Consider the following 15,305-nt stretch of genomic DNA (forward strand, 5'->3'; position numbering starts at 1 on the left):
TTAGCCGGTATATGGCTAATCCAGGAAAGAGGCATTGGGAGGCAGTTAAGTGCATCATGAGGTACATGAAGGGTACCAAGGAGATGTGCATCTGCTTTGGTAAAGGAAACATGCGTGTACTTGGGTACATAGATTCAGACTATGCAAGGCATGTGGATAGTAGGAGATCCACTTCTGGTTATGTGTTCACCTTTGCAGGTGGTGCAGTGTAGTGGATGTCTCATGCATAGAAGTGCCTTGCTTTGTCTACCACAGAGGCTGAGTATGTTGTAGCCACAGAGGGTTGCAAGGAGGCTATATGGCTTGATCGGCTAGTGGGAGGATTGGGGATTCATACAGGTGTACCGACATTGCATAGTGATTCCATGAGTGTTATTCAGCTAGCACGGAATCCGGTCTTTCATGCAAAGACCAAACACATTGAGGTCAGGTTCCATTTCATCAGGGAGGTACTTGAGGACAAGCGCATAGAGCTTGTCAAGGTTCATACATATGATAACCCTGCAGATATGCTGAGAAGAGTCTACCTAGTCAACGGTTTGAGTATTATTGTGTATTGATGGGCATTGGATAGTATGCTCACTGGTTGTTCTCCCTTAATGGCACATTGTCCTTTAAGTGGGAGGTTGTGGGGGTTAAAGGTCACTGTGCCTTTACCCCCATTATGTACAATACTCAAACACATATATAAATGAATGAAAAAGAAGATTAGGGTGGTTCTGCACCCACCAAAACTTGTGTGGCTCTCTATTTCTCTCTCTCCCTCTTCCATACTTGCTTCCATTGAGAGCATTCTCACTATCCACTCCCATTCCCTAGGGTCTCACTGCAAAAACTTAATTGGGACACTATTGCTAGACCATGATACTAACAGGGTGGCCCTTGAGGCTGCCCTAAATTCAATTCAATAAGGATATCTATATTTTTCCCATGTGGCATCCAATCAACCATTTACCACATAGCATGCCTACATTCTGTAAGAAAAATATCTTTGCTCAAATGGAGATTGAAGGTTTTAAGTCAAACAAGGTCACCTTTTTTTTTTTGTGAATGTCAAGGTAGTACTTGAAGAGCAGCTACAACTAGATGGCACATCTTGGAATGCAATTATCACTGCATGTGCCATCTTTGAAGCATTTGATAAGGTAGGTCCTACAACTATAAGTTCCGTCTTTTAGACTTAGATGAGTGTAGTTCATAGACAGATTTAAAATGCATGTAATACTACAGCAGGAACACTAACATATCAAAGACTACTTGAAGTCCAATGTTTTTATGTTGTAGCTACTATTGTTAAAAAGGGGAGGGCAAGTGATCTATGCTGGCCCTTTGGGAGAACAATCATCCAATGTTATTAAGTACTTTCAAGTAAAACAAAAATATTTAATTAGACTTCATAGTGAGCAATCAAAAACAAGCATAACAGTGCCTTTTCATTTAATGAACAGGCAATTCTAGGAGTACCCAAGATAAGGGATGACTATAATCCTGCAACATGGATGTTGGAGGAGACCTCAAATTCTATAGAGACCCACCTACAGATAGATTTTGCACAGCAGTATACCAAAAGTCTGATCTCTTCGTGTATGAACTATTTCAAATCCTTTCCAGAGCACTAGCAACATCTCCTTGCTGTGCATATCCAGATATCATTGCACCCCATGATACCACATCTCTATCTGGCAACATGTCAAATAATTCATGTGCCATCTGTAACTTCAACATTTAGCATACATGTCAATGATGGTGCTTCCAACCCCCATATCTAGTTCAAGTCCACTTTGAAGAACCTACTCATGTTTTAGCTTGCCATGCCCAATGGCTCGTATATAACGATGTTTTTAATTAAAAACATCGCTATATAGCGATGGAACAGAGCAAAAAGTCGCTATATAGCGATGCTTTAAGTCACTTTTTGTTTTAACATGAAGGGAAGCTCATAGATGCTATTTTATAACTGTTAATATAATTTAACTGTTAATATATTTTAAAAGCGTCACTATATAGCGACTTTTTGCTCTGTTCCATCGCTATATAGCGATGTTTTTAATAGTAGGTTTAGTATCTAAATGTATTGGATATGGAAATCCGTATTTGCATTTGTGGTTTATGCTTGAGTCAAATAGATTGCATGTTGGCCTACATGTGTGGATTTGTTTTCTCTTTACCATATAGTTAAGCTTTCTTTGAATTGAATTCTCTGGCTAGTTATTTAAATCATTCATGTAAGGGATATGTGCATCTATCTGGTTTGATACAATATCTATGTCTTGTTCATCTATCCATAGCATCATGTGTGCATGCATAGATCCTCTATTTTGTACCTCATATCTTATGATGTGATGCTTGACTCTACCTAGTAGTCCTTTATCGCACATAATATATCTTGCTAACAATTGTTGCAGTCTAACATGGAAGAGCACTACGCATTCAACTAGCCAATCTCTCCATGTGAAGTTTTTATTGAATTGTTTAGCAATGGTTTCTATTTGATCGATTTCACACCATCTTGTGGTTGATACCTCATCTGTAGTAAGAATACGTCTAATTATCTCTTGTTCAGATATTCTTGGATCTTGTCATCTTTGTTGGTCAATATCTCTTTGTAATACTGTAGTTTAAGTAGAGTTTGCTATTAAAATAGATTGATGTATTTGGCACATCAATAACAAGTATGGTTTGTAAAGAGTGAACACGGAGAACAATGTCGATATTCTCATTTTTAAATATACATTGAAGAATATCTTGCCATCATGAGCACGATATTCGAAAGGATAGAGAAATAAAAATAATGCATAGCCTAATGTTAATTCATCACATTGTGACAGACCTTCCATAGATGTTATGAGCCGACGCTCAATAATTCTTGTTGAATCACGAAGTACAATTGTCCCGACTTCATGTGATGTTTTTTTTTTGAATTGATGAGTTGTAGGTAGCATGTTGATTTGTTCTAGTAATGACAAGTAGTTGTCCTCATGTGCAATTTTCATAAGATCGAATGGTGAGTCAGCAGAGTGTCTTTCAAGAATATCAGAAATAACTTTCTGAAGAAATAACACTTACTCCTAGTTTTGGATGTGGTCGTTCATACATTGTCAAGTATTTTTTAAATATGGGGTTTGTTCTAGAGTTAAACGACGCTAGAACGTGTTTTGTTGTTGATAGTAAGTTTGTTGAGTTACTACAAAATCTTTGTTGGTGATTCCAACATATTAGTGGATTATTCAACATCGATCTCCTTTGTAGTATACCTATTACTAAAGATGTAATACCTTTAGAAACATTTAGGGATACATCGGTTATAGAAAGCATTTGCATTTGAAATACGTCCGCACCTAATGCATTCTATAAATAGTCTGGATCATAGGGGACTGAGTACAACTTTCTGAATGGACTATCTATGCATGCTTTACAAGCCATTTTTGATCTATGTCCTAGGCCATTTTCTACATGCAAACTTATGAACATATTGGATCAGTCATATGGTGTTATACTTGATTCTAGTAGTGATATTACTGATTTTAACTTTGTAAAAGAACCTATGTTAAATTCTGTTCTACCACAATATACATAATATTGCATCTTCGAAATATATTGAGAAGTGATTTGGTTCCATTCCTTTAGAAATTTATTGATGAATAGCCATGAGGAGAAACTCGGTTGTAATCATCTTTTCTTGTTTTCTATGCTAATGTAGGAAGCACGTTCTCTCCTTTCAATAAGAGACCTTTTCATATTTGTAAAGTAAAGTATATGTTGAAGTAGAAGTACCTACTTTATTTTCCCGTTGTGGATGACAGCATTAAAAATGACTTGAAATTCACCAATTCGAATAATCTACAAACAAAATATAAAGGTTGTTAACACTTTATTATTTTCACTCAAAATTTATAACGTCTCTAGTTTATGTTGATACCAATTTGAATAAAGCATATAGGAATTTGAATGTAGCATATAGCATTTCGAATATAGAACATGGCAAATAGATCTTTTTTTTTGGCACATAGGAGTTTGTGTTTAGCATATATTTTTTTGCATATATTTGTAGCTATTTGAATTTGGGATATAGCAGTTTTCATTTATCACTTTGTATATATTTGGTAGCAATTTGAATTTGAGATATAGAACTCTAAATTTTGTAACACATCATTTTGCATTTAGAATTAGCACTTACTATTGATCAACTAGCATTTTTGCATTTAGCAAATAGCACTTTGTATCCAACACATAAACAAATAAACTTAACCACACATTCGTGTGGGGGGAGAGTCTGCACATTTCCTCTCCAAAAATTATAAGACCAAGGAATGTGCCCTTCCTTGGATTCATATGATTTTGCATTTTGCACATAGCATTTTGCATATAGTATGTAGCAATTTGAGTTTGGTATATAGAACATAGCACTTTGCATTTTGCACATGGTACTTTGTTTTTAGAAATGTATGATTTTGTATTTTGTACATAGTATTTTGCATTTTTGAAAATTTAATGGATCAATTTTGTAGTACAAAAAACTTTGAGGTTGTTGGCAATCCCCCATGCGTAGCAGCTCAAATTGCAAGCATCAATAGCATGGCCATCGAAGTAACAAGGACAAGCTACAAGAATGTCAAGTTAATGCCAATCAAAAACTCTAAATCATCAAGCTGCCTCTATAAGGTTTTCAAGAGCAAGTACCTTTAGGAGCAACTTTGCGCACAAGAGCTACTTGACTACTTGAAGCTACATCAGCTTGAAGAGATCAAGAACACTCAATGCACAGATTGGAGCTCTCCCACTGTGCAGACTGAAAACGATGGAGGACTGGTGCTAGTGGAGGAAGGTGAGCTAGCCAAAAGGTGCGGACAAGACTAGCTCCTGAACATTCTATCACTGGATCTCTTTACCCAAGAAAGTGATAGTGATTCTAACTCAAAGGACGGGGAACTTGAGCCAAACATTTGCAGCAGACATACAAATATGAACAATCGTACTAATCATCACGCTGCCTCTTGAATACTCTGAATCTTCACACTGCCTTTTGAATACACTGAACCATCATGCAGCTTCTAGAATCGTGTGCATCTATGCACAGATTGGAGCTCTCCCATTGTGCACTTTGAAATCGACGGAGGACTGGTGCTAGCAGAGGAAGGTGAGCTGGCCAAAAGGTGTGGACAAGACTAACTCCTGAACGTTCTATCATCGAATCTCTTCACCCAAGAAAGTGATAGTGATTCTAACTCAAAGGACAGGGAACTTGAGCCAAACATTTGTAGCGGACATACAAATATGAACAATCGTAGTAATCATCATGCTGCCTCTTGAATACTCTAAATCTTCACACTGCCTTTCGAATACTTTGAAATGTCACGCAGCTTTTAGAATCGTGTGCATCTCATTACAGGCTGAAGCCAAGAAAACGATCCTATAAACTGTTACTACATCTACAAGTGAAGCCAATAAAAGAACTACTCTGGAACTTCTGCTGTTGCTCGTTTATATGGTGTACGAAAAGAAACGCCATTAATTACTTACACATAAAACACTTTGGCTCTATAGAAAACAGTTAAAGGGTTGACACACAGGCAATCACATGGGCTAGAATGGGCCATTTACAAGCACACAAATGGTGGGCAGTGGCCAGTCTATAGCATCGTTTCATAGGTCAATGGGAGTAAAAAGGGCTGCCAGACTAGTTGAAAAAAGTTAAGTGCTAAGTGGCAGCAGTACATTGATAAGGTACTTAGATTAGATGATAGTGGACTCAAGTTATGTAAAACTTGGCACTAAAGATCGTATCCATATACTCCTGGCTCTGCCCCCTCCAAATCCAGCTTTTATGTGAGTAGCTTCAATTTCTCCCTCACAAACAGTGACCTCCATCATATTTTCAATGCTAAATCTAAAGGATTAACTGGTTCAAGTTTTGGAACATGTTGAACTCCCTTCTTGTGTCACAAAAATGGTAAAAATGCTCCATCTGATCTCTAATGCAATCCCCCTTGTCAAGAATTTGTTTCCGTGATGAGCATCTCTACAAAGAAGCAACCAAATGTCAGGTACATTGAGGTGAGCTTAAACTTTCAAGGTGGGATAAATGATAGGGAAAGGGATTTTACCTCTTGTCTATGGCCATTAGGCTCCGTATGTGGACACTGCAACCATGCAACAAGCATCCAATTAGGTTTATCCTCATTGTTATATCCGACAAATTCTCTTCGCTGGTGTCTTCCTCTTCATTGCTTTCTTTGGAGGAAGTAGTAGTTGGATTTTTTAAAGAAAGAAATTCCTCAAGATTAGCCCTATCGCTTGTGCTCTGTAACTCAAATCATTGTTTAAGTTGCAACTCACTTGAAGTTGAGGCCTCCTATGGGATGATGGCCACATTCAGCTAACTGCCCTTTGGTTTTTATACAATAGTTGAGATAGAGGAGAGATATAGATAGAGATAGAGAAAGAGACAGTGGTGGTGGCTCTATCCACTCTAGCTTTTATGTGAATAACTTCAATTTCTCCCTCACCAATAGTGACAATTGCAAATCACTTGAACTTGAGGCCTCCTCTGGGATGATGGCCACATTCAACCAACTGCTCTTTAAACAACACCTCAATAGCTGAGATAGAGGAGAAACAAAGACAGAGATAGAGATCTGCTCTTTGGACACCTCAATAGTTGAGATAGAAGAGAGATAGAAATAGAGATAGAGACAAAGACAGTAGTGACTTAAAGCGTCGCTATATAGCGACTTTTTGCTCTGTTCCATCGCTATATAGCGATGTTTTTAATTAAAAACATCGCTATATAGCGATGCTAGAGATCCTCTCACAGAAAGATGGATCTACTTCCATCCATCACTAGAACATCGTAATGTCGTTCCATATCATGCAAGAATATTACTCTTGTGGCAAGCACATATGAATATTCAGAAAATAACAAACACAGGCCTATCATATTACCTTCTAAAATATGCTATGAAAACCGAACCCATGGGACACATGAACTTGAATCCTGGTGATGCGAAACTTCTAGGACTAGATAATCTAGATCCAATTAAATTAAAAATGATATCTGCATACATTCTTTCAAAGCCAACATCTCCAACAGAGGTAGCATTTTCATGCTTACAAATATCTACCATTCAAAGAAGCGAATCTGTGCATTTCATTGACTCCTCTCTCCCATCTATGTGCCAAAAATACCTTCGTGAACATTGTGTTTCTGTAATGCATCCTATAGATACATATTGTGGTCATCCAAGTGTCATGGAGAAATTGACCTTCTATGAATTTTGGAAAAAATATAATGTCCAAAAGTCAAAGAAAAAAAACAAAGATAACATAACTATCATAGATTCTTTTGAAAATTATGTGTATCCATCAACTCGGATCGTACGTTTCACAGATTACCACCTTGCTCATCATTTTGAAGGATTTTTTTACAACCTTCTACTAAAGAACGTAAATTTTAGAAATGAGAATGAGCTCATTTATGAAAACAATCATACGAAATCTTACTTCTTAGAATGCCATATCCGAGACCTCGTAAAAACAGAAGAAGACATCGAATCTCTTATCGATCAATATTGCAAAGTGCACTTGCTAATAGATCAAAATTGCCACCAACTAACAAACATGATACTCCAAAAAAGCCCATTATGTGTTATTCAGAACTCCTTCATGGCTTCATCGACCTTCATGAAGATACCAATAAACATAACACAACATGCACAAAATTACTTCAAATGATGAATGAGTTCAAGGATTTCGAAAATGCAACTCCTTCTCTTGAACAACAAGAAATTTACGAAAAGATAAATGGATCACCCACAGGGTTTCATGTCATTTGTGGTACTCCTGGTTTAGGAAAGACATTTATGATCAAGTACATTACTTATAATTATGTAAAACAAGGAAAATCGATTGTTCTAGCAGCAATAATAGGAGCTGCTGCAATGACACTAAGTCGATTAGCAACTATTGTCCATTATCAGTTTGCTCTACCAAAGAGACACGATATGTTTCGTGCCTCCTTACCAGTGTCAGTACATAGAATTGTAAAATGCAGAAATCATAATAATTGATGAGATCTCAATGATGACATGCCAAACATTAAACACAGTAATTAGACAACTATGCGAAACTTGCAAGCAAATAATCTTGCAACCTTTTGAAAATAAAAAGATGCTCTTATTTGGAGATATGTCCCAATTGCCTCCAATATGCAAATGCAAGGTGCAAGAACATGAATTTTGTAGAAAATGCTATATTGGAAACTCGGGTTTCTGGACACTGCAACCTTTTCATTCCTTCACACATCAATACATCACCTAGAAGATCCAACATACATAGAATTCTTAAACATAATTAGAATAAGACAACCAAGTGTAGAAGAGATTCAGTATTACCTAGGTAATTTAATCATAAGTGATAGTGAAGCAAACGATTTCATTGACAAGGACACAACTATATTGTGCACCCATCAAAAAGACACACAATACTATAATGAGCTCGTACTACATAAGAAATTCAAAGAGCATCAAATTAAAAGCATCACTGTGACATCCAATGCAGATCAAATCTTAGAATTAAAAGAATGGATAATGGATCCAGATTTCCACTCCATATAACAAATAGCAATAGGAGCGAAAGTGATGATCATAGAAAGTATAGATCTCACAATCGGTTAGGCCTTCTTGTACTCTCGCTTTCAAGTAATATAACTAGCACTACTTTTTGCAAAAATAGATCTCACAATCGGAGCTACAAATGGCACTATTGCAAGTGTCATATCACTAGAAATAGATAATAAAACAAACAATATTTTAAAAATTCATGCCAAGATCTTATCAACAAATGAAAAAATCACACTAAGACGATCAAAACATAAACGGAAGGTATTAAACTCAATATGGTATCACAAAACAGCTTTTCCAATCACACTAGCATATGCAATTACAAGATACAAGTCACAAGGATGCACACTTAAAGGAAAGGCTCTTGTAGTAATACAAAAATCATTTGCACCAGGACTAACATATGTCATGCTTTCACGAGTCACCACTCGAAAAAACTTAAGAATCTTAAATAAAATCAATCCATCTGACTTCATTCCAATGCTTACATGAACTTTAAAAAAATAGTAATCAATAGAAAATCCTTTTATAAAATATTCATCAATATAAGAGAAAAGAAACTTTTGATATACAAACTAATATGCAGGATCTATCAAAAAACTTATTTGAAGAACAACCAACAATAAAATATGGCAACATCAGACGAGGTACGTTTTCAATATTGAGCATTGTAGTATTTCTTCACATTAGTTTATATTTTAATTTATAATAAATTTTCACAGATCTTTAATCAATTCAAAAGTAAAGCCAGATTGGCTCAACAAGATCAAGAGAAATCAATAAAAAGAACAAAGGGATAAAATTATTTCTTGTATACAGCTCAAATGCGTCTTGCAAACATGGCTGGAAAGGAACCAAATGAATACATTTATGGATGGAGCACACTGCAAGACCTTAGGAATTTCATGGATAACAATCAACATGAAGTACAACAATGGAAGGCAGAACATGGGGACAAAGAAATGAGAGCAAATGGTTAGTAATGCAATTTTATTTATAAAAAATAATTAAAATTTAAAACATATACATAATATCAATTCAAACATAATGCAGGTCTAACTAAGTACATAATTTAAAAAATCACAAAAGAGGACGATATCATTACTCCAATGATGTTGAGAACAGAGCACAAGCTATAATAGATAAGCACTCAGAAGGAATTTCAGCTTATTGCCTTGAACTTCTACACTTTGGCTACAATGTAAGCTTAGCTGAACTCCTCAAAATAGATCGTAAGACTGGAAATGTCATACTAGCAGAGTTCAACAACATGTTCCAAACATATGATAAAAAAAAAGCAAAAGAGTTGCCATTTACCATAGAAGGTATAACTTCCATTATTGATTTAAATTTTGCAAAAGAAGCATATGGTGAACATTTTGAGTTTTTCCTGACTCCACCAAAGAACAATATATTTTAGCCCCCTACAGGTATATTCTTGGCTCCATATCTTCTAACACACAAGAAAAACTCATCGTACTTCGTTTTGCTATTTCAAATAGGAAATCGTGAAGAAGACAAAAATAAAGGCACAAAAGGCCCATATTACATATATTCTATTCTATGTATTACTACAGAAAAAAGATATATTGGACAAACTAGAAATCTTAAAAAACGGATAGCAAACACCAAACCAATCCTCCATTAAAATTGAAACATGATGTTAACAGGTACAAACCGTTCCACTCGAACTTCAAAATAGAAAGCCTAGCCACCACAAACTTTAAAAGCAAAGCGGATACACTCGAAGAGAGATACATAAGAGAACTCAACACAACCGACTCGAAATATGACTACAATAACCTCAGTGGAAATCCAACATCTACAAAAAATTTTACTTTCTCAAAAATAGAGACATAATCTAGTATATTTAAGTAGAAGCCCATTTTCAATACATGTAAAGGACTTCCTATTTCAAACTACAGTTAAATCATACTCTTGAAGGACTCTTAATTCATAACATATATTACTCAATTTTTTTTGTTTTCAAAGCATTACTACTTTTTTTCAATACACATAAAATAATTCATGCATGAACTGTTATTAAAAAATGCTTATAAAAACGTCATGTTTTTAGTGATATATAACTCCATTTATAACAATTCCAATAATAACCACTTTTAGGTATACTAGATAAATTTTCATGTATTGTCACTTTTATAATAATATTATATTATATTTCAAAAAATTCTACTATTATAGTGCTCTTCTTCATATCATAATTAATAACTCAGAAAAATTCTACTATTATAACTCGGAAGCTCGCAAATCCATTGAAGGTGGCACCAAAGGGCAACAGAGCGACGATTCCAACAAGGGAACGTGGATTTTTGCTGGACGTTGGAGCTTTCGGATGGAGGAGAAGATGGTGTCCAAAACTAGAGCTGAAGGAGCTAGAGCAGCTCTTAAGGTTGGTGGCATTCCCCTGACGTCTGACAGGGAGGGCATGGTAAAGGACGTAAAAGGCGAATTCCTTTCACCTCCCTTGAACGGGGTTCAGATTTTTAGTTTTTCCAGCTCTGTTCAACGGGAGAGGGTCCCTCAACTGGACCCATCTCAGCGCTTTCTCAGAAACGACAAACATAGCACGATACCCATCATCAATCAAATGTAACAGCCATGCCCTCCTTGCACGCAACGCAAACCTTTACAGCCATTTGCCACGGAGCCTCTCACGCCCATGGATCCTGCTCCCGACTTGCAACATCACAAGAACCCTGGAGGTTTCCGTAATCCCTGGCCTTCCTTCGCCTTCCAGCCTAATCTCATTGATGGCTTGTACATGTTCCTACGGGCAAGTTTCTCTCACATTTAATCTCTTTATACTTCATTGGTGTGTAGTTTCTCTGCCATCGGCTTCTGCCATGGACAATCACCCGCATCATACAGCAAACACGTAATCGACATTCCGTTGAACATGTTATGTACTTTCTAACAAAGTGAAGGAGCCGTTAGATACCCACTTCCAGAATGTGGAATTTCAACAGGCGAATTATATTGCAGGACTTTGACAGGAAAAGATGCACGGTAACAGAGGAGGTGAAGGCACAACTCGGAACACCTCTGGCAACTAATATCGATCTACTCTTAAAACCTCCGAAGGGTCTCTTACAGGTACACCACATGCTTCTTAGGTTGAGAAAACATCAACGATCAAGTTTGACCGAGTTATTCTGGTTTGTTACAGAAGAATTCTCCTGCCTTTTCTGTACAACGTTTGCAATTGAAACAAATGACAGCTTCAGCATCAAGCTTAATGGTGCTTCTCACAGGCTGCTGAAGATCTATAATTCCCCCTCCCCTCCCTTCGTGTCCTCCCACACCTCCATATGTTTAGATAATATGTTTACACATGATATACCCATACACCTATATGTATACACATGATACACCCATATGTCACCCATGATGCATTCCGGGTGGATGGAAAACTCCAAACAATAGTTTGGTAGGTGAGAGGTTCCCTCTTAGAGACACCCTTGTAAGCAAGTTCTCCAATGCTCTAAAGTATTATGAATAGTCCACAATATCTAAGAGACAACTTTGGACATTTATTTGTCTTTAGGAAATCTGAAGATTCAGGTTCCTTAAGATAAACTCTCTCATTTTCTTCAAACTCCAACCTTCTACGGTGGGGGTTTGCATAACTTCTTGCTCTACCTTGAGCCTTTCTGCTGTCTTATGCTAATTTAAGCATTTGATTCATATCATGATATCCTCAAGAAATTCTTTGGCTGCTTGAACCTTCTCTTTTTTGAGTCCCACTACAATTGGGGCTCTAGGTTGAAATCTATACATCATCATGAAGGGACTAAAACTTGTAGCTAAATGTTTGGTACTGTTATATTCAAATCCTAATATGGGCGAATACTGTTTCCAATTAGTTTGTTCAGGTCTCATCGACACTTTATGGGCACCTTCTTTGATGATATGATTGTCTTTTCTCGTTCAGTGAAGAGCATAAGCAGCACTTGGCGATTGTATTCCATAAATACGAGCTCTATGCAAATAGTAGTAAGAGTGAATTCTTCCTGGAAGAAATTCACTATCTTGGTTATATCATTTCTAAGAATGGGATACAAATGGATCCGACTAGAATACAAGCCATTCAAGAATGGTGTGAGTTAAGATCCATGCATGAAGTACATAGTTTTCGGGACTTTGTTCCTCCTTTGTTCCTATTACAAGAGATTTATTAGGCACTTTTCTAATATCACTTGACCAAGAAGAATGCAGCCTTCAGATGGGGAGAGCAGCAAAAGACAGAATTTAACACCCTCAAGGGGAAGTTGACCAATGAAACCAATATTTGTAACTGTCCTTGATCTGCATAAGGCCTTTAATGTAGACTGCGCTGCATGTGGAGAGTGTATTGGGGCTGCTCTTCATCAAGATGGTCATGTTGTGGCCTATGAAAGCTGGATATTATGAGATGAAGAAAGTGTTAAAAGGTCACTGCCCCACTTGTGACCCCCTGATTTGAGGGGACAAGGGGGCAGAAGACCATAGGGGGTAGGGGAAGAAGAAAAGGCAGAACACCTAGAACCTGCGCGGCAGGAAGTTGAAGGCGTGGCATCCTAGGCACCTCCTGGAGCAGCGTACGGGCAGCATTGGGGACTGCAGCAGCAGCCCATGTGCTGGGCACATGGCCCTTATATAGGCCTGGCCCAAGCCGGCCAAATCAACTAGGAAAGGCCGACCCAGCCTGGTCGGTTGGGGGCCATGCAGGTCCGCGCCTAGATCAGGGAGCCGACTCTCTGGTCGACCACTTTGAGGGGGCCTAGCCCCTCCTATAAAAAGCCCCCATTCCCTCCTCATTCCTCATCACCTGCACAGACAACCTTGCACACAGGCAAGCGCGTAGAGGGAGAGGAATGGGGTCAGCAATTGACAGCATCACAGAGCTGTTTGTACATGCTCATCCTTGAGCTTTTGTTTGCTCACTTTTGTGGAGGAATATATCTGAGTTTCTGTCCTATCTCTACTTCACTGTAAGGATTGCATGACCTCTATAGTGCAAAAGGTATGCGGATCAAGCTTCTTCGACAATCTTACAAGCTGAAGGGCACCAAAGTATGGATAGTAGAGGAGCTTACACAAAATCAACTCAAGATTAAGGCAACTGAATTAGCTAAAGTCAAGGCTGCCAGAAAGGATGGAAAATGGGCAGTTTACCGTGAAGGGGTAGCACTAATCAGAGATTTTAAATCAAAACCAAAAGACTCTCAGTCTTAAACTAATGTATGGCTGTTTACTCTCCAGAATATCATGTAGGTACTCTAAATAATTGGGGTTGCTTTTTGCACTCCTTGGGAGCTGCCATGTGCCCTCCCTAAAGCAGATGTACTAGAGGGTTTCTTGCTGTCCCATAGACCTTTTGGTCTCCAGTGGACGTTAATAGACTTTCTTTCTTTTCTTTCTTTCTTTCTCCGTCTCTATGAGTGTTGTATGAGCTAGATCGGGAGTGAGGTGTGAGTGATTCTATCCTCTATTTCCAACAGAAAGGCATATGGGGATTTATGAGTAAGAATTGCTAGCTGTAGTGCATGCCTTATCCATGTTACCATTGCCTATCACCGGGACCTTGAGGAGATGAAAGAGCAATATGCCAGTGATCCAGACTTTGGGGAGATAATACAACATATGCAAGAGGGGCAGTCCACCACATAGTAGGCACGGAGTTTCGAAACGAGTTTGGGAAATGTTTCGGGACAAACCCGAAACATCTGTAAAAACGTTTCGTGCATAATAGGATATTTAAATATATATTTTTTTCCAAAAAAAAGAAACATTCTAGATTATTACCACCAGAGCTCCAATACTTGAAAAAAACTCATGAAACATAGTGCACAGACGTTTGATATGTCACTGAGAAGTGAGAACTTGAAATTTGATTCTTGAAACATATTATTAATTCTAAAAATTAACACATCATTGTACACTCAAAAGTCAATGGTGACATGAAATTCGATTCTTGAAACATATTATTAATTCTAAAAATTAACACATCATTGTACATTTAAAAGTCAATGGTGACATGCTCATATTTGAGAATTGAGAAAGATACATAAATGATTAAAATCATGGATCGTGATTCATGTCATCGTATCACGAGAGTCATGACAAGTCACAAGAGGTTCAATTTTCAAAGCTGAAATGATGTAAATAGGTAATCCGATGATGTTGGAAATTATAAAAAAAGAGTACGTAGCAAAATATGAAAGTACTAAAGTAGTCAAGACTCAAAACATGAAAGTACTAGAGTAACGAAAAGAGTCCTCAGTCTGAACGGGCTGAAGAGCCTGTACGGGATATGCTATACAGGATATACAGCCTACATGTTGCTACAACATGTACGGCGTGTACGGACAAGCTGCACAACATGTACGGTGTGTACAGACGCCGGGTGTATGGGCTGAAGGCGAATTGAGAGCAAGTACGGGCATCGAAATCGATATGCGAAGGTAAGAAACCCAAAAAACAGCATTCTTGGGGCTTTTCAACATTTAGGTTTTTTTTGGGATCCCTGAAACTCGAGTTTCAAAACCGAAACGTTTCATACATTTCGGGCTTGCCCGAAACGCGTTTTGGGCCAACTATGGTCTACCAGCCAATAGTACTCCATGAAATATGGGTATTTGATGAGGGATGACTACTTATGCATTACCGGAGACATGAGAGCGAAAA

General features: G+C 37.6%; 1 protein-coding gene across 3 annotated transcripts in view; it reads left to right on the forward strand.

Moving 5' to 3' along the window:
- The first annotated feature begins 11,211 nt into the window (after positions 1-11,211).
- LOC147904151 (uncharacterized) overlaps positions 11,212-15,305 on the forward strand; it is a 118,181-nt gene continuing 114,087 nt past the window's right edge. Inside the window, exons 1-2 of one of the 3 annotated variants that reach the window (XM_087372766.1) lie at positions 11,212-11,412; positions 11,622-11,732. In XM_087372766.1, the coding sequence (XP_087228892.1) occupies positions 11,299-11,412; positions 11,622-11,732 (225 nt within the window). In that variant the 5' untranslated portion in view covers positions 11,212-11,298. The remainder of the gene's footprint in view (positions 11,413-11,621; positions 11,733-15,305) is intronic. The other 2 variants (XM_087372765.1, XM_087372763.1) reach the window with 2 other exon arrangements.

This window comes from Dipteris shenzhenensis, chromosome 3 (assembly GCF_047967505.1).
Source record: "Dipteris shenzhenensis isolate YYH24624 ecotype China chromosome 3, Dip_SZ_1.0, whole genome shotgun sequence".
NCBI lineage: Eukaryota > Viridiplantae > Streptophyta > Polypodiopsida > Gleicheniales > Dipteridaceae > Dipteris > Dipteris shenzhenensis.